The sequence below is a fragment of the Polychytrium aggregatum genome (genome assembly GCF_025602895.1).
Source record: "Polychytrium aggregatum strain JEL109 chromosome Unknown BJ171scaffold_86, whole genome shotgun sequence".
NCBI lineage: Eukaryota > Fungi > Chytridiomycota > Chytridiomycetes > Polychytriales > Polychytrium > Polychytrium aggregatum.
This window is the reverse complement of record NW_026516288.1, coordinates 57,400-75,201: the sequence shown is the minus strand read 5'-3', so window position 1 is coordinate 75,201 and position 17,802 is coordinate 57,400. Positions and strand designations below refer to the sequence as shown.

At 55.0% G+C, this 17,802-nt stretch overlaps 5 protein-coding genes across 5 annotated transcripts; 3 read left to right on the top strand and 2 right to left on the bottom strand.

Moving 5' to 3' along the window:
- The first annotated feature begins 282 nt into the window (after positions 1 to 282).
- BJ171DRAFT_572993 (uncharacterized protein) lies at positions 283 to 8,999 on the top strand. Its single transcript, XM_053113701.1, has 33 exons — positions 283 to 557; positions 680 to 798; positions 933 to 1,060; positions 1,231 to 1,453; positions 1,671 to 1,818; positions 1,972 to 2,031; positions 2,198 to 2,280; positions 2,364 to 2,412; positions 2,524 to 2,669; positions 2,754 to 2,868; positions 3,066 to 3,262; positions 3,430 to 3,521; positions 3,692 to 3,777; positions 3,882 to 3,979; positions 4,082 to 4,157; positions 4,290 to 4,327; positions 4,452 to 4,565; positions 4,703 to 4,855; positions 4,961 to 5,147; positions 5,377 to 5,447; positions 5,520 to 5,671; positions 5,765 to 5,837; positions 5,948 to 6,079; positions 6,194 to 6,271; positions 6,348 to 6,487; positions 6,639 to 6,763; positions 7,013 to 7,134; positions 7,219 to 7,392; positions 7,496 to 7,568; positions 7,662 to 7,777; positions 7,937 to 8,017; positions 8,228 to 8,425; positions 8,532 to 8,999. The coding sequence occupies exons 1-33, from the start codon at positions 344 to 346 to the stop codon at positions 8,757 to 8,759; spliced, it is 4,089 nt and encodes a 1,362-aa protein (XP_052962081.1). The 5' UTR covers positions 283 to 343; the 3' UTR covers positions 8,760 to 8,999.
- A 104-nt stretch (positions 9,000 to 9,103) lies between these two features.
- Positions 9,104 to 12,942, bottom strand: BJ171DRAFT_532541 (peptidase family M1-domain-containing protein). Its single transcript, XM_053112786.1, has 5 exons — positions 11,740 to 12,942; positions 11,447 to 11,553; positions 11,202 to 11,329; positions 11,032 to 11,072; positions 9,104 to 10,935 (listed from the first exon to the last, which is right to left on the bottom strand). The coding sequence occupies exons 1-5, from the start codon at positions 12,774 to 12,776 to the stop codon at positions 9,228 to 9,230; spliced, it is 3,021 nt and encodes a 1,006-aa protein (XP_052962080.1). The 5' UTR covers positions 12,777 to 12,942; the 3' UTR covers positions 9,104 to 9,227.
- Positions 12,943 to 13,300: 358 nt separating this feature from the next.
- Positions 13,301 to 13,870, top strand: BJ171DRAFT_431660 (ADP-ribosylation factor family-domain-containing protein; the record flags this gene model as incomplete). Its single annotated transcript, XM_053107902.1, has 1 exon — positions 13,301 to 13,870. The coding sequence occupies one exon, from the start codon at positions 13,301 to 13,303 to the stop codon at positions 13,868 to 13,870; it is 570 nt and encodes a 189-aa protein (XP_052962079.1).
- A 215-nt stretch (positions 13,871 to 14,085) lies between these two features.
- Positions 14,086 to 16,143, top strand: BJ171DRAFT_303577 (uncharacterized protein). Its single transcript, XM_053107016.1, has 7 exons — positions 14,086 to 14,345; positions 14,456 to 14,486; positions 14,562 to 14,655; positions 14,722 to 14,829; positions 14,976 to 15,182; positions 15,266 to 15,456; positions 15,710 to 16,143. The coding sequence occupies exons 1-7, from the start codon at positions 14,301 to 14,303 to the stop codon at positions 15,997 to 15,999; spliced, it is 966 nt and encodes a 321-aa protein (XP_052962078.1). The 5' UTR covers positions 14,086 to 14,300; the 3' UTR covers positions 16,000 to 16,143.
- A 323-nt stretch (positions 16,144 to 16,466) lies between these two features.
- Positions 16,467 to 17,690, bottom strand: BJ171DRAFT_532538 (uncharacterized protein). The gene is made up of 4 exons (XM_053112785.1): positions 17,646 to 17,690; positions 16,964 to 17,141; positions 16,718 to 16,857; positions 16,467 to 16,557 (listed from the first exon to the last, which is right to left on the bottom strand). Exons 1-4 carry the CDS (start codon positions 17,646 to 17,648, stop codon positions 16,525 to 16,527), a joined length of 354 nt encoding a protein of 117 aa, XP_052962077.1. The 5' UTR covers positions 17,649 to 17,690; the 3' UTR covers positions 16,467 to 16,524.
- Positions 17,691 to 17,802: the final 112 nt, after the last annotated feature.

The window sequence follows — 17,802 nt, the reverse complement described above, 5'->3', positions numbered from 1 at the left end:
CTCGGCTACAAGGACCGTCTATCTCAGACGCAGGGCCCCCAGCGACGATGTGGCATTGCGGCACGATCGCCCAGAATCCAGCAATGAGACGGACCTGCGTTTCCGAGAAGCGCCCGGGCGTCCAGCCTCAGATTTCGCCTCCTCGGCATGAGATGGCGCTGTCGGTCCGAGCCAGACCAATCACGCAGTCCGTCCTTGGCCCGGCTCCCGCCATGGCGCCAATCCCATCAACAGGTGCTTCGTCTCTATTCGTGTGGGATCGCCTTTGGTGATCGCTTTGGGAATCGCTTTGGGAATCGCTCTTGCATCCCATCAGAATTACCCCACACAGACCTACGGCGCCATGTGGCAAGACTGCACGATCGATGGAGACTACTCCTCGACTGTTTGGCACAGGACAACACCTCTGCTCGCTGCTGCCAAGGACGATGGCTCAATCGAGATCTTTTCAGACGAGGGCACCCGTCTCGATAAGGCCAGCATCCAGAAGGAGGCCAAAGTGTGCGCGATGACTTGGCATCCCTCACGTCGGCTGCTTGCTGCCGGATGGTCAACAGGTAGCTCAGGCGGCCGGGATGCGGATTCATGATCGCAAACACGGGCAGCATAGACGCAGGTGACTTGATTCCCTCGATGTCATTCACCGCCGGACATGATTCTAACATCGATATGTTTTCAGGCACGGTCGGAGTTTGGTGCGATGCCGAACAAGCGCTGCGAGAGGGCAACATCCACCAGTGCCCCGTTGGCATTCTGGAGTGGAGCTTTGGTGGCAACCGATTGATCAGCGCCGACCAGGTGAGGCTCGCTGGTCCTTGGCGAAAAGCCGGTCGTGTCAAAGATGCGTCAGGGATCCCTGAGAGCCCACGACGACGTCACATTGCAGAAAGCAGCGTCTCACGCGTCGCTCATGCGTCTCTGCATATCAACAGGACGGGGTTGTTGTCGTCTGGAAAGTCGATCAGCGCGGACGAATCACTTCGCTCTGCCAGTATCGACTGAAAGGAGGGGTGTCATTCTGCCTGTTCCGGAGCACCCGCTCATCCGAACGCGATCAAAGGTATGATACCGGTTCCTCACCCTCCGCAGACCGACAACCTGCAGGTCGCCAGGCCGCCCCAGCCACCACCCGCTCCCAGATTTTGCATGTGCCCACACTATGGCCGCAGCGGCGCTGATGCCACCTATGCTTTACTTTCTGCGGATTGGCATTGCTTGCATTTATAACAGGCGATCGGACAGCCCTCCGTTCTTCTTGACTACAACCTCGGGATCCCTCTATTATGCCGACGACATGGGGCACTGCGCCGAGAGTGCCTCGGTCTCGCCGCCGGTCATTTCCATGGGAATCTTCCAGATCAAAGACCGGGACATCCTGTTTGCCCTCAGCAGCGAGCTCGTCCTGCTGCGCTACAACCTCACCCAAGACGGCAAGCTGTCGCAGGAGCTTGAGGTAAGCAACGCGCCTGTTTGGGATCGCAGCTGTGACTGATATCCAAATCCTGGTGTCGCTGGAGCGGAGCGATTCGCGCTCAGCGCTCCGGTGTGGGCTTGGATAGCAGCAGCACCGAATTCCAGCGTGCTGCAGTGTTAGTCTCATCGACAAGATGTACTAAAGGGCTCGACTCATTGTGTCTGAATGGTCGATCTGGCGCTGCCGCATGCGACAGATGAAACTGAGCGCCGGTGCTCGATACGACCGCAAGAATCTCCAGGCAGTCTGGATCGGTGTTGGAACATTGGCATTGTCGTTCTGCGGTCAATTTGTCAAAATCTGGGACCTGTTGAACGAAGAGACCCAAAATCTCACTATTCCAGGTGGGGTCCCTCGCGGGTGTCTGTCAACAGTGATCGGGCACATTACCTTCGTGCCGGTCTTCACCCCGAGTGCAAGAACTGTGGCAAGCAACGCAAGAGATCGCAAGGCGGCAGAATGGAGTGGCTGATGACTGTAATTCTCTTCACTGACAGATGCCGACGGTGTCCGATTCAACTGCCTCTCCTATTCCAGCAGCCAGAATATGCTTGCAGGTAAGCTGTGTGCGTCACTTGATATGAAGCGACAGCCCAACCGCCCAAACGATGGCCAGGCTCGTTGGAACGAATGCCACGGATCACGCTATGCAACGTTGAGCTGAACGATCTACCACGTTTCTTACTGGACGCTATTTTGTGTGGGATGGGTGAAATCAATCAGCCGGCACCGACTCTGGACATGTGATTGTCTGGAGACTGAACAAAGTTGTGAAGGATGACAAGCACTTGGGCTTCGATTGGAAAGTAAGTCCGTAACTGGACTATCAGCGACACCGTGCCTTCACTGAACCGCGCCATAATTGCCTGTATCTTTCCTATCGGAGCAGATCGCCTTTCGAATCAACACCGGTGGATGCATCGACGAGCTGCACTGGGGTACGGAATCACGGAGGCTTGGCCCGCAGTGCGGCCACTGAGTACAGCCGTTGTGATTGTCAGTGTGTCTTCTTGCGGCTGATACACGATTGCACTACAACGGACAAACAGGCGGATCCTCCAACCTACTCTCGGTGCGCAAGAAAAACTCTGTCAAAATCCTGACTCGGACGACAACGCACTGGGCAACCAACGGAAAGCTGGCAGTTATTCAATCGTCACCCAAGCAGCTTCTATGCTTCAACCCATCGAAGGAGGTTGGTTCGCCCCGGCTATCGCATTCATCGATTTGAGTTCAAGTTACGGATCTAATATCGACATTTATATGAACACACTGACAGAAATTCGAGCCATACGAAGTCGAATTCTCGGGCAAAATCAAGGGTGCTCATTTGTCATCCAATCACTTGGCGATCTGGGACGGGACGCAAATTGAAATATTCGAGTTTGGAGAAGGTTGTATGGCTGACTCGCAAGCAAGCTCTTCAGCCGATTCAAATCGCAGTGCCGGGCGTGTGGCCTTGTCCCTGCTCCCAACATATCACGGTCCTCTCGGATCCGCGTTCATGTGGACTCGGTTCTGTCCTGAGCGATTGACCGGTGTGCTCGACGCTTGTTCTGACGATAAGCTTCGCTTTCACTGACCCCTCCAGATGGCACAAACTTCCAAGTTATCGGAACCATCACGTCAGACTCTCTCCTCATCGCGGTCGACCGAACAGCCCTGTATCTGGCCAAGAAAGCGATTGATGTGTGCAACTTGCAAGGTGTCATGAAAACCTCCGTCTCGGTGTCTGAGAAGGAAGGCGAGATCATCGCACTCCGTGTCAGCCACGGGTTTTTATTGCTTGTAAGATGGGAAACTGCAGTCGCAACATTTGGAATGTCGCATCGCTTCTGTGATTTGTATCCCTTGCCTGCAGCTCTCGCCTTACAGAGAAGGATCGAGGACTCGGCTTCGATTGATGCGGAAGGCAATTGGTGACACTCCTTGGGTCTCTCGGTTGACGCATTCAGGCAACTTCCAATAACTTTATCAAGCTCTTCGACGTATCGTCCAAAGATCCAAAGTACATCTGCACAAAGCAGATCGACGAGCAAGTATCTGAGTCACCCAAATTGCACCGAGTTTTGATTGCTGCATTGCCAGCCACCGACCCAGTATTTTTGTGGTCGCGTGGTGTCCTGAATACCACACTCCTCCGCGCGTCGCTTCGAATGGCTCTGGCTCTGGCTCAATAAGCGCTAAACGGCAGAGTCTAACCATCTCTGACTGCAGATCCATCAACATACAAGAGCTGCTCTCGATCAAACACAACTCGAGTGGCACGTTTGTGAGCATCTTGGCTACAACCATGAGCGACGGTATGTATCGCGGCAAGCCGTCGCAAAGCTTCTTGCCAAAGATCGCAGCTGATGCGTGGCATCTGAGATGCACTACTTGTTGTGCTGAATCGACGCCGCTGCAGAGGCTTCAAACAACCCGCGTATCGACACAGGACTCTTGATCTACGATGTCGATCACGACGAGATTCTACAGTACGATTTCTCGCAGCAGAATCTTCGGGTCAGTCAAACACTCCCATGGGTTCTCGACATGTGCCCTTTGGCTCGTATGCACAAATGAGTGGACACCACGGTCCTTAATCCGCGCGCCGTTACTCAATAGGTCACAAGTCACTTCTGGGACCAGACAGATCCTCGTATTTTAGTTTGTGAGGCGCAGGCCTATGCGACACTTTCAGGTTCGTCAGATGGCTTTCGTTTCAATTCGATAGCAAGTGGTGCAGATTCTTCACGGCTTGGACCAAATCTGCCGCACTACTGGCCAAGTCAGTGGATAAGCCTCACACGTTGTCACTGTGGTCATGCTGCAGGATCATCGACCGACAGCCAAAGTCTGCAGTCCAACGAGGTATGTTTAGTACCGCAACGACGACTTCCGACGCAGCATCAGCATCCAACCTCTGCGATCAACGGGTTTCAGGGCACGTAGCCTGGCACTTCGCGCCAACGCTGTTCATGGCTATCGCTTTCAGATATGCTCCTTCTTTGTGGTTTCAACCCACGGAATCGTGTTCCAGGATCGGTATTCTGCCAGTGACGCCGATACCTTGATCGAAGTGAATCTGCCGTTCCACATATTCATGCAGGTTTGTACCCTCTCTTGAGACGCATGGGTGACTGGGATGCTGCCTCCAGACGCGATACATATTTTGATATGGCCGCACGCTCGAGCTCACACAGCGCAACCTATCCTCCTCCTTTGGCGAACCCGTGGCGAATCCAGAAATATGAATCAAACGAGACCACCACAACATCAGTCTTCCGAAAGCCCACACACGACTATGTTGGAATCGAAGAGTCTGATGCATCTACCCTACGTGCAATGACGGACTTCAGCTTCCATCTCACCACCGGCAACATCGATGATGCGCTCAAGGTATGCTGGTGCAGGCAAGGAGATGGGTATAGGAAGAACCCGTGCCTGGATGGCTCTTGTGGTCACAGCTCCGAATATCTGACAGCTTGGCGGCGATGTCACCAGGCAGTTCGCTTCATCAAGTACGAGCGGGTGTGGGAAAACATGGCGCGGAAGTGCGTCAAGATGAAGCGAATGGATGTGGCGGTCATGTGTTTGGGCAGCATGGGATACGCTGAGGCTGTGTCGGCCCTCAATGAAGCAAAGAACGAGTCGGACGACGTCAAGGCTGCAATCGCAGCAACATATCTTGGTAAGCCTGCATTTGGGACGATGGCGGGCAAGGCGAGGTGGTGACAAGTATGATGTCGCAGCGGAGGGTGAGACACATACATCAAGTGGCACTATATGGTGTATCGGCCTGGGCTCGGTGTGAGTCCATCTCTGGGGCATTGATCACACGAAGGCTGTGGCTAACTGCGATAAATCTATCGCCACCTTTTCTCCTGTCATCCGACACTTCCCCCCCCCCACACACACAGGCATGACGAATGATGTCGAGGAGCTGTATTTGAGTGCTCAGCGATACGATTTGTTGAATGAATACTACCAGGTGGGCCGCCGCTCCCTTCGAGCCGCCAAGATGAGCCTTGTTGTGAACTAACCCAAGTCGTCGTCTCCGCAGTGCTCGGGCAACTGGGAATGGGCTCTCGACACGGCCGCCAGTCGTGACCGGATCAGCCTCCGCTCGACTTTTTGCAAATTCGGACGATACCTGCAGGAAATCGGCGACATCAGCGGAGCGATTGCAGCCTTTGAAAAGTCGTCGGCATGCAAGTAAGGGTCAAAAAGTGGGCGCATGTCTTGGGAAGTCTTGCGGCAAGCGAACGCAATCCCAAAGATATCTGACAAATACCGATGACCCCGTAGTTACGAGATTCCGCGACTGCTCGCTGGCCGAGACCGAGAGCTCAAGGACTATATCGACTCGTCCGAATCAAAGGTAGGGTCTGCCACAGGACAGTGGCCAAAGCAACGCATCCTTTGGCAAGGCAATGCCAAAATGTCGAGCGGAAATAACGAGTTTGTCCTTTATCTGGAATCATTTATCAGCCTCTGAAGAAGTGGTGGGCACAGTATCTCGAATCGACGGGCGACTACGAAGCGGCACTCAAGTTCTACGAACAAAGCGGCGATAATATTGCCATTGTTCGGCTGTACTGCTGTATCGGCAAGCTTGACCAGGTACGATCTGTCTGAACTCGTGGCCAGACCCGTCTTTGCTGGCACTCTCTCGCGTAGTGCGATGCCTCTCAAGCGAGTTAATATTCGTTTGATGGAATACACCACCGATCGTAGGCCATGAAGCTTGCCGACCAAAGCAACTCGCCGGCGGCCGCGTACTTTATCGCAAACCACCTCGAGAACGAAGGCAATGTATGGCACATATATAATGTGGCACAGCTGTGAGGATACCCGGGTTTGACCACAGTTTAAACACACCTGTTCCTAGATTTCGGATGCCATATCGTTCTACTCCAAAGCAAAGTGCTTCACACAAGCCATTTCGATCGCCCAGCTGCATGGAATGGATGATCAGCTCATGTATCTGGCCCTTCAGGGCTCCAAGGAGTCTATGCTCAACGTCGCACGGTTCGTGTAGAGAATCCGCACCAGTTGGTGCCATGCATATTGCCTGGAAGTACCACCAACTGCAGTGCATGCAGGCGCCCCGCGCAATACGAAATCTTGTCTGTGAGCTCTAACAACTTTGATTTCTGTCCGTCTCTCGCTTTACCTCCAGTTACTACGAGGCTAAGCGAAAATATCTCGACAAGGCTATCAGCTTGTATTACAAGAGCGGCCACATCTCGAAAGCGCTCCAGCTCTGCTTCGACTCGAAGCAGCACATGATGCTCCAAGATTTGGGTAAGCTGTCCGACTGGCCCGGAGGATTCTGGAGGGTATATTGCATCGTTGACTGCGCCAGCTTGGTACTGCTGTCGTATCAAGAGCAGAGACAGTATGCTCTTCTGAAGGACCTAGCCAAATCGCGAACGTCAGAGTTTGTCTGGTGTACAAGGCGGCTGAAGTTTGGATGAAATGTCCAAGTGCTGTAGCGCAGCACAATAACACTGAATATTGGTAAATCTAACACCTCTTTGTGGGATATATCAGTGGAGAGTCTTGGTGAGGGTGTAGACCCAAAATTACTCTCCAAATGCGCTCAGTTTTTCATCGAAAACCAGCAGCACACCCAAGCTGTTCGTCTGCTGTTGAAGGCACGAAACGTCGACGAGGTTGGTTCACAAACTAACAAAGCAATCTATTCGAACGGCATACTCACCCGTGGCTAAAACAATCGGTTGATCTCATTTATGCAGGCGATCCAAGTCGCACAGGAAAACGGTGTTACCATCACCGAGGAACTGGCTGACTTGATCCAAGCTGATAAGAGCGGAAGCGAGACTGCAGAGGAGAAGGAAATGTGTCTCAAACTTGCGCAGTGCTGTCTGCAGCAAAGGTCCTACCATCTCGCATGCAAGAAATTCACCCAGGTACACAGAGCGGGTCTCAATCGAGACGACAAGACTCGCGATAGAGCCACGCCATGAACTGCAAATTGCGCCCTCACTCACTCACCCACAATGCAATCACCAGGGCGGCGATCGGCTGCAGGCAATGAAGTCACTGCTTAAATCAGGCGATACTGAGAAGATTATATTTTTCGCCAGTAAGTGCTGATGCCACTGGCGAGCCATATGCACCAAAGTCAGGAATCCACTGTACTCACCCATCCTGCATCAACCTTCACCATGCGCACCAGACGTCTCGGGTCCAAAACAGAAAGAAATCTACGTTTTGGCTGCAAACTACCTCCAAACACTCGACTGGAGGAACTATCCGTCGATCATGAAGGCAATCATACTGTTTTACAGCAAGGTAGGCAGCAAAGGGTGTAACGACCTGTTCGATCGCCACGGACGCCATAGCAACGCATTCGGATATTGTAAATCAATCGCTGGCGTTGGAGACACTGCTCAAGGAGGCAGATGGAAGCACTGGCCCATATTTCTCACAGCAAGCTGCGCTTGGCCCCAGGCAAAGGCATTTGATTCGCTCTCTGGATTTTACCAAGCCTGCGCACAGGTAGAGATCGACGAGTATCAGAACTACGAAAAGGTGAGAATTCTTGGATCTGTCTCGATGCTGGGTGGCTGGTACTGCCCACGGCGGATAGTGGAAGGCGCTGCGGTATCTCTGAGTGTATCCCTCTACTGTGGCGGAGATACAATGCTGTTCTTCTTGCGCATCATAGACACCGTGCTAGCTCGGTGTCGTCGGTCGGCCTGGCATTTGTTTATCAAATACGCTGACTGATACATGCACTAGGCTCTTGGCGCGTTCCGCGAAGCAGCAAAGTGCTCCTTGAAGGGCAAAGACAGAGGGGCCGACGACCCCCAACTCGCATCGATGGATCGCCGCATCTACCTGGTGTCCAAGTTCGTGGAGGCCAGAAAGCTCGCCAAGACCGATGTTGAAAAGACATTCTCGATTTGCGAAGCACTGTTGCGGGAACCGGACATCGAGGTAAGCGGATCCAGATCCTTGCCCTGGTTGGTGGCCCCACCTGTAAGAAGCGTGGAAGTCGCTGGAGCAAATGTCCAACAGACTCACCGCCCTCTTCTCGCTTCAGTATGCAGTCCGAATGGGCGACATATACGCGTTGTTGGTCGAGTGCCATTTTGATAGCGGCAATCACGAGCAGGCGCTGGAAGTCCTCCACAAGATGAAGAGTCGAAAGTCCACGTCCAACATTGAGTTTTTTGTTGATCGCAACATTCTCCAAGCTTTGGACAAGAGCTATGGCGCCACCCAGGGCGACGACGGCTCGGACATTGTCGAGGAGCTGCCCGACAGCTAGGCGCACGCTCCAGCGCTCACAAAGTGAAGCAAGTCATCTTGTCCACGAGGCTGTCGGCGTGCGATTCTGGATCTCTAATACACCGGCCTCCGAGAGTTACCGCCGACCCTGTCATCATGAGACTGCTCCGTAAAACTGGCGGCGTAGACGATCAGCTCATTCAATAAAACCGAGAGTCATATATGCTTCAGCACGATGGCATTTGGCCAAGTGCCGCGAATTGACAGATTAATACATGCTGCAGCGATCGAATTGCACAGAATGGTCGTGCCACGACCCTATCTAGTGGATAAGCACACACCGGTTGCATCCAATACAACTGCGATTGAACAGCAGTATCCTCGGGCGCGCTGGATAAACATGAGTGTATTCAGGATCCAAAACACTTGAAATCGAACACAAAAACAAAGAGTCCCATTTCGCTTTTGAACACCTCCATAACCAGGAACAGATCCTGCTATGTTGAGCTTACTCAGGGTGGGCTTTAAATCCCTTCAGAACCACCGATTTGAACTTGGAGGAGTGTACAAGTCGCTCCAAGCCCCTCCTGATCCCAGTTCGACTGCCAGACTCGCCGGGCTCAGCATCCATCCAGCCGTCAGGTCCACCCACTAAATCCTGCGCCTGTCGAATCTGCTGTGCGCTCTCGAGCAGTGAAACGCACTTTTCCACGGCCTGGGAGGCACTGTTTGACGAGACGGAAAGGAATTGGTCCGCATGGCTGAGGAAGAAGCTCCAGACCACCGAAGCACCATGTTTGGCGCCGGCCAGTGACGAGAGCATGGGAACGATCATCTGCGGGCGCAGTTCGCCAGACTCAATGATCTTGATGGTTTGGTTCTGTAGAGCTTGGAGTGGGGTCTGTGCCAGTGGCGAAACGGTGTCTCCAGGAAGGCTCTCGCGTAGATGCCAGAGGATGTAGTATGCCTCTGTCAGGTTGGAAGAGTGCATCACTGCGGTAGAGTATATCCATGGCAGTATCTCGTCGGGAGCATCGTGGAGGTTTCCGGTGAGGAGCTCGTCAAAGAGCTCGAGTCCCGTGGACACAACTCTGGGGATACCCAGGGTGATGGCGTACGGAATGAGAGCAGATCGCAGGAGCGAGAGTGCGTGAGCCGGAATCGGCTTTGATCCGGAGCGGCTCTTCGTCGCAGCAAACGCGCCCCATCCGATCTCTGCAGCAACGGGTCCCACGAGGCTAGACTTGTACTGATTCCATGCCTCGATGAATGGATGGGCACCAACGAGTCTGTCCATCTGCTTGAACACCGAGATGCAGGTGCGCCACACAGTCGGATCACGGTCCTTGGCAACAAAGGTTGTAATATCCATAGCCAGCTGGAGGCCGAGTCGATTCGAGGTTGCAAGCGCCCAGATATCGGACAAGAAGCCGGCACGGTCAGCTGGAGAGAAGAGCGAGGGGCTGCTCTTGAGCCAGTGCGAGAGCTGCTTGTAGTAATCGATAGAGTCGAACATGACGCGATAGAACCCGACACGGTCTCGGTTGATCAGAACGAGCGAGTTTCGAGGAGCCGGAGTCATGATGGTTGTGTGGCCATTCATAAGCACGGTCTTTGCTGGAGTTGCATGAGTCGGGGATGAGTGCGGATCCATAAGGATGCGATAGCTCACAGGGATTTGCCAAGAACTCGAGATTTCGGTTGCGTTTGTGTCTTTCCAGAGGGTGTAGCGGAACTGAGTCAAACGGACAAACCCGTTCTGCGCGGATACAAGAACAACAGGGAAGCCTGGGTTGCTGATCCAACCGGACATGGTGTCGTTAACGATTCCTTTGTGGGCCTCGGGCCCAACAGCGTCGAGCGCATGCCACAGGTTTGCAGTTTGGGCAGTCGACTCGGCATACTGTACCAAGTACTGCCTGAGACCACGACAGAACTGCCCACAGGAGAGGTGCCCGCCGTCAGCGGACTCGAGCCAGTCTTCGAGCATACGGATGACCGATGCGCCTTTGTTGTAAGTCACATCATCAAAGAGCATGGGAAGCAGAAGAGGGTCGGCGACGGGAAGGTATATGGGGTGGGTGAACATTGATTCGTCGGCTTCGAAGGCGAGGAGATGCTCATAGACGAAGAACTGAGACAGTAAATCCCAGTCCGGGTGCAGGGCAGCAACGCTCTTGTACTGCATAAACTCTGCAAAGCCTTCATTGAGCCACCTAGATGCCATAGACAACATGAACGTCAGACTGCGCTCTTTTTCGGCACCAAGAGGTCCCGTCTCAAGCATCGTAGCGTGAAGAAACTGGTCTTACAGATCATCCCACCAGGCCATCGTGACAAGATCGCCAAACCACTGTGAAACGACGAATCGACAGTGTCAGCCAGCAAGGACTAATGCGGCTGTCCAATATTGATGGAGGACAATGCAGACGGTACAGTCCTTGAATCGATATTGCGTGGGAGCCGCTCGCATCTGCCAGACCTGATGAGCAATCTCATGAGCGATCAGCATCGCCGATGCCTGGAGATCTTGGGCGGGAGCCGAGCTGCGGTTGATGAGTAGCAGGCTGTCTTCATACGTTATCAAGCCCCAGTTCTCCATACCCTCCGCTGTTGTCCAAGAACCGAGCCAGCCGGCCAGTCAGTCCGATATCAAACAGGACTGTGCCAGCCGCGGCAGTGAGCATCGATCGCCATGGACTGCTTGCCAACGATCGCGAAACTCACAGGTGAAATCCGGAACGGGGAAATGGTCCATCTTTGGAACCGGAAGCGTGTAGTTGTAGAGCTTTTGGAAAAATTCCATCGACCGTGTTGCCACATCCAAGGCAAAGCTGCGTGCGGAAGACATGTCAAATGCAACGACGGCCGACAGATGCAGATAATTGGTGTAAGGGACGGATCCCTTTGAAGCGGATGTTCAAGCGACTACTCAGCGCAAGCATTCCAGACAATCGTGCGAGTTGTTGGATTTGACACCTGGTCAGATCGGCATCTACCATGCGACGAGCGGCGCATACCTGGTCAGGTTTATGGACTCGGATGGAGCATAGACGCCGACTGGTATTCCGCTGGAGGTCCGTGCTTCTACGCGGGAATAGTCGCTGACGCCCCAAGCGGCCAGATAGGTGGATTGAGGCGGGGTTTTCTGAAAAACATATCGGCTCATGCCAGAGGCGCCCACCGGCTCTGTTTTGTTGAGCGGCATGTTTGACAGCGCGGTCAGGGCGGAGCACACTGTGATCTTGAAGCTGGCCTTCAGCGCCGGCTCGTCGAAGCACGGGAACGCCATTCGGGCAAACACGGGCTCAAAGTGAGTGATGGCGAGGTAGTGTTTCTGGCCAGAGCCGTCCATGTAGCTGCTGCGATAAAAGCCAGCAGGCTCGCCATCGCCCATGACGCCGTCAAAGTCGATGGAAAGGCGGTAGTCTCCCACGCCAACAATGGTCCCAAAGAGCAGCACGAACGTCTGCGTGGGTGGATCCTCAACGACCCGCGTGGGCAAGAGCCTGGTCGAGCCTTGGGCCAGATAGATGTTCGAGAGGTTGAGATCGAGGGCATGGAAGCGAATGTGATAGGTCGGCTCGGTAATGAGCAGCGCGATGTCGACCGTTCCGTGAAAGCCAAGGGTCTCCAAGTCCGGAGTCACTTCGAGGTCATAGTGGCGGGGAATGACGGAGGACGACAGGCGCAGGCCTTGGCTGGAGTTGGCTTGGAGAAAGTCGAGGCTCTCGGGCAGAGCAGTGGTGCGCTCGGATTGAGATGAGCCGCCCATCGAGACGGCCGTGATGATCACGAGCGACGCAACGGCGACCAAAGCCGCAGCGAATGCCAGCTTGCTCCACGAAAACCACGCGCTGGAGGACTTTGAGGAGCCTGGTTCGGCCGGAGTAGGTTTAGTCCTGTGTCGCCGATAAGGCTTTTGGCCCGGACTGGTTGAGGAGCTGCCGTTCATGTCAAGGGCAAGTAGAAACCCATGCTCGGAGTCGTCTGGGTCGACCTGGCCCGCGTCCCACTGTGGGTCGGCATCAGCGCTGGTGTCAGACGGGTTCTTCATCGAGGCAGCGGTAATGTCGACAGCGCGGAGATGAAGAACAACGAGGAGGCTATGGAGACGAGGCCTTGGAGTATCGCAGGTGTCGTGTGAAAGCGGTGCGGCGCAGGGACGGCGAGCGAATACGATGCCGATATGCAGTAGGTGTTATGCCGATATGCAGTAGATGCAATGTCTATGTGGCGGGATGGTGTGCTGTAGCTATTCAATGACCAAGCGAACTGGCAAGCAGCAAGCGCCGAGAGGCGACAAAAGACAGAGCGGACAAGCAACCGCATAGAGCGGGTGCCGTTTGCGGCCCGCGAGCCAGCATCTGCGAGAACGTGCTGGCCAGCGATTCCGCCGATCGGATGCAGGCGAGCGACGGACAGCCAAAAGCCAGGGCTGCTCTGTTGGCCAATCGCACCGGAGCCGATCATCCGCGCAGCCACGGCCTTGGCCATGCATCTGCAAGCGGGGGCCTGCTCGAAGCACACGGACAACAGCGCAAGCGCACGGCTGCTGCAGACGAACCAGACCCTGCAAGCATGGGCGCACATGTGTCTTCCATCTGGAAAGGCGAGCCCCGCAAGTTTGTGCTGGTGATCGTCGGCCTGGCCGGCGGCGGCAAGACCACCGTTTTCAACCAGCTTCGTGGAGACGATGCAAGCGGCCCGCCCGAGGCAACTGTCGGGTTCAATCACGACATCATCAGCTTCGGCGACAACCTCGACATCCAGCTCTGGGACATCAGCGGCGCAAGCGTCAGCATTCCCTTCTGGCGATGCTTCTATGCTGATGCACATGCCCTGCTCTTTGTCGTGGACTCGACCGATCCCGACCGGGCTGCAACCGCTGGTGGGGCGCTGATCCAGATCCTGCAGGACCCGTTCCTCCCGGGCGGGTGTCCGCTGCTGATCTTGTCCAACAAGCACGACCTGGACACGGCAATGGACAATAGCGGGCTCACCGAAGCTATGGGAATCGAGCCGATTCTGAAAGAAACCACCCGCGAGTGGGCCATCATCCAGTGCATCGCCCAGGAGGGAATCGGCCTTGAAGAAACAACGACATGGCTGCTCGATCGGCTTCTCGGCGGCACATACGGCTCGTTCTGAGGCCCATGAAACCCACCCGGCACCCACCTGCGGACCATATCCACGGCTCCCAGAGGAGCATACTCCGCCGGCATGCACCAATGAACAGAGCTAGCTGATGATCCGGACAGAACCGAGTTGGGTGGGCTTTATGGCAGAGCTGCTGGTGCAGCCAGCGCTCGCCGACATCCGGGGCTCGGCCTGCCAGGGGAGCTCGTGGGATTCGGACCGCCGTGAGGCACCAATGTGTACTGGGCCATTAACAGACGGCGGACCAGATTCGAAGCGGCTCTGAACAGCAGCCAAACAATAGTCCCCTTTTTTTCGCTTCCAGCGCGCGCTCCTGGGTGGGCGGTTGCGGGAGCGGCGAGTGGATCCAGCAGGTGGGAGTCGCTCTCTCTCCAAGCGCTCTGGCCCCAGACAGGACAATCTTTGCAAGGCACAGAGCAGGATGACCCACGACATGGATTGCGCCATTGTAGAAGAGCTCTTCAGCGTGGGTTTCCGAGAACCTGATAGGATATGGGCTCATCGTCGCCGCGGCTGGTCATGCTTGTGTATGCTGGGGCTGGCCGTGCTCACAACCACATCACCATTGTGCTGCAGGATCTACTGCTGTCTCCGCCATGGACGCCCGGTAGGACGCCGCTGCATCATCCAGAGCCATACCGCCCTCGACTTATTCAAGCCGATCACTTGTTCCCACGGACAGGCTCGGACTGCTGCATGGGCCAGGTCGGGGACGACGGCCGCCCGCTTTATGGAAAGACGATCTACTGCGACAGCGACGGCAGGGTCAAGGCAATGTACGTTTATGTGTCCGCTTGGCCTCGCAGCAGCCAACAGAGCCACTAACCCGATCGCTGGTACAGCAATCTTGGCCAGGGCAGCCATACGCCGTTCCAAAGCGACCAGTCGGCGAACCAGATCATCGTCGGGCCGATCCCCCCATCGTTGTGGCAACTCAATCTAACGGCGCTGTAAGGCCCATGGATCGCGCCTGTGGCGCTTATCGTGCCATCGGGCTCATGAAAGGACGATCCAGCATCCGGTGCAAATGCGGACAAGATCCGATCCAGCATGCCTAACTGGTGTGTCGGCGGTGTGGTGCCCGGGTTTTGCACAGATACCTTGATCAAAACCAATTCAGCGGCGATATCTCGCCTTTGTCCAACATGACGAATCTAGTGGAGGTGGATTTGTCGAACAATGCCTTCGCAACGACCTTCCCCGACCTATCGGGCCTGACCCGGCTGGAGTCGCTCTGGATGAACCACAACACGATGGCTGGCAGCGTCCCTCCTTCGTTCCTGGCGCCGAATCTCATTGAAATGTGAGTCGGGCCGGGTCAAGCCTGGGGTGGACTCGCTTGCTCTCCGCGGTGCTACAGCGCTAACACCAAATCCTATCACCCAGCGACCTGAGCTACAATTTGTTCTGTGGGCCGCTTCCGCAGTTCCGGAACGAAGACACACTCGAGTACTGCGACTTTCGATACAGCGGACTTTGTTTGACGTCGCCGTATATCATGATGGGCTGCATTCAACCACTGATTCTCTGCCTCGGGAACACATCGTGTGCCTCACCCGGGCCAACCGGGACTGGAGGTATGCTATGAAAGCCACCAAGCAACAGTGACCATGCGAAGCTATGGATATGCAGGGTGTTGCTGATACAGCGCCGGTTGGAGGGCCAGGATCGATGGCTTACGAATGTGTGCAGCCGAGATACCAATGCAGCTCCCTTCTCCATTTCTCAACGACAACGCCAACGAAATCAACGCCCACGAAATCGGCGCCAAACGACTGGAAAACAACTGGAACTATCAAACTTGCGATGACCAATGGTGGCTGGCTCGAGGGCACAGCAGCTGTCCAGTCATCGCTCCCGCCGTCGTCGTCGCCAATCCACACAATCCTTCCCAGGCCCACAGAGAACCCCATCCGGGACATGGGCGCTTGGATCGGAGGCATGAGCCTGCTCTCGCTATTCGTGGTGTGCACGACGATTTACGTGCTGTTCCAGTGCAGCAAGTCCCGCAATTTCCCAAGACCACGGTCGCTGGCCAGCATCCCGCCTCAAGATATTGCGAGGCTCCCCACCGACAGTCTTCCATATGCAGCATATGTCGAGCCTTCGTTCGTCATTGAAACCTATCCAAGTAGCGACGGGGAGCATCCCAGCGCAAGTTGCCAGACCAGTATCATCTCCCATATCGAGCCAGCGCAACACAGTAGTGGTGCGGAGTCTCACGGATGACGACCAGTCTCGTGCTCGCCGAATAAAATCTGCTGGGGCATACCGAAATACCTGGGGATCGGCAGCCTGGCAGATCATGGAGGTTGGAGGGTAGGCTATGAGGTACATCCCTTGCCGTTTGACTCAAATGACAGCATGCGATCCCAGGATTCACAGGAAGGACGAGGTCGCACGAGCCTCAACAGGATTCTCGATGCTCATACACTACAGGCTCCGAACCAATGCTGAAGCCCGGTGATCTCAGTCGCGAGAATGCTCGCAGCAAGAGTCGCTTCCCTGGCTCCATAGGCGAGCGATCTCTGTGGATGAGGGCGTTCTCCATGCACCGAGGCGATATAAGCAGGAGGGCCCGTTTCACTGCGTCTCAAATAAACAATCTTTTATTTGAAGGACGAGCACAAAAGAGTCAACAGAACTTAAGCCTTCTTGACGGCCTCCTTCTTTTGGTCCTGAGCAGAGTTCAAACACGCGTATTAGTACCGCCGCAGCATTGCGCTTGGGAGCCCTTCACCAGCCCTGAGGAGCGACGGCTATGCCGTGTATGTGGTATGTGCATGCTCCATGCTCGTCGGCGTGTCGCAGCCGCATCCAGTAAACTTCAATACAAACCTTGTTGAAGCCAGCACGGAAGCGCTGGGGAGGAGTGCGATCCTTGCGGCCCTCACGGGAACGAACACGGACGACGTGAGAGTGGATGGCGCAAGAAATGCAGTAGAGAGTCTGAAGGTAGAGCTTGGGGAGAACGTACTCTGGAGTACCGGAAAAGCAGAGACAGGGGCGTGAGCAAGCCAATCTAGAAGGGCATTACTGGGTACACCGTTCAAATCGGATGCATCGACTGAGCAGAGGGCTCACCTTCGTAGACAGAGGCGACACGGAGATCACCAATGGCAGCCTGCTCTACCATGTTGCGGACGAGGTAGCGCTTGATGGCCTTGTCCTTGGGGACGCAGCGAGAGCAGTTGGAGCAGCGGACAAATCTGACGTGTCCGCGTCCCTTCTTGTTGCGTCCATTGTTCCTCCTCTTTTGAGTCTGTTGGCATCGATTCGCATCGGGGATCGAATGACGTCCGATTGATTAATACCGGCCTCGCGCGAGATATATGGGCAGGCCACTCATCCACGATCCTCCCAGCCATCCATCATGTCGCCCCGTGGTCTCTGTTGAATCCCATGTCCTTGATCGATATACTGTGAGAGCGCGAGCCGATGATCCAACGAGCAGCCGTCCATCAGATACAAAGAGTCCTTTGGTCCTGTGCAGTATCATGGTGATCAACAGCTCTACTGGCTGCTTTGCTCGGGATGCTTCTTGTGAATTATTCGGGTTGTTGGTGGGCTTGAGAGGCTGGTGGTGCGGTTTGATCGACCGTCGTCGACACCGCTTATCCATACGCTGCTCCGAGTGGCTCGCGACAGACGCATTTATCGGTGCATCGGTGCACTGACAGATGGATGGACGGATGGATGGACGGATGGATGGATGGATGGATGGATGGATGGATGGGTGTGTCGCAGCTGTCGTTGCCGCACTTACCATGATGCTTAACTAACGTTCCAAAAGAGAAATTTGGATAGTGCGAGAGGGATTCACGAATGGTGCGGGCGGCGCTCTTGCACCTATCCGCCAACGGCCAGTCCCGAGCACACAGCCAAGCCACGCGTCACGTGATGGACAGCTCGCCCACAACCAC

Excerpts from the sequence above, each read along its gene's own strand:
- BJ171DRAFT_572993 (XM_053113701.1), top strand. The coding sequence starts at position 344 with ATGTGGCAAGACTGCACGATCGATGGAGACTACTCCTCGACTGTTTGG. Across the intron at positions 2,670-2,753 it reads GCTTCAACCCATCGAAGGAG|AAATTCGAGCCATACGAAGT; the intron begins GTTGGTTCGCCC and ends ACACACTGACAG. Across the intron at positions 5,838-5,947 it reads TCGACTCGTCCGAATCAAAG|CCTCTGAAGAAGTGGTGGGC; the intron begins GTAGGGTCTGCC and ends ATCATTTATCAG.
- BJ171DRAFT_532541 (XM_053112786.1), bottom strand. The coding sequence starts at position 12,776 with ATGAAGAACCCGTCTGACACCAGCGCTGATGCCGACCCACAGTGGGAC. Across the intron at positions 11,330-11,446 it reads CCCCGTTCCGGATTTCACCT|CGGAGGGTATGGAGAACTGG; the intron begins GTGAGTTTCGCG and ends CTTGGACAACAG. Across the intron at positions 10,936-11,031 it reads ATGGCCTGGTGGGATGATCT|GTGGCTCAATGAAGGCTTTG; the intron begins GTAAGACCAGTT and ends TATGGCATCTAG.
- BJ171DRAFT_303577 (XM_053107016.1), top strand. The coding sequence starts at position 14,301 with ATGACCCACGACATGGATTGCGCCATTGTAGAAGAGCTCTTCAGC. Across the intron at positions 14,656-14,721 it reads GACGGCAGGGTCAAGGCAAT|CAATCTTGGCCAGGGCAGCC; the intron begins GTACGTTTATGT and ends TCGCTGGTACAG. Across the intron at positions 15,457-15,709 it reads CGGGCCAACCGGGACTGGAG|GGCACAGCAGCTGTCCAGTC; the intron begins GTATGCTATGAA and ends GGCTGGCTCGAG.
- BJ171DRAFT_532538 (XM_053112785.1), bottom strand. Across the intron at positions 16,858-16,963 it reads TGTCGCCTCTGTCTACGAAG|AGTACGTTCTCCCCAAGCTC; the intron begins GTGAGCCCTCTG and ends CCGGTACTCCAG. Across the intron at positions 16,558-16,717 it reads TCCGTGCTGGCTTCAACAAG|GACCAAAAGAAGGAGGCCGT; the intron begins GTTTGTATTGAA and ends AACTCTGCTCAG.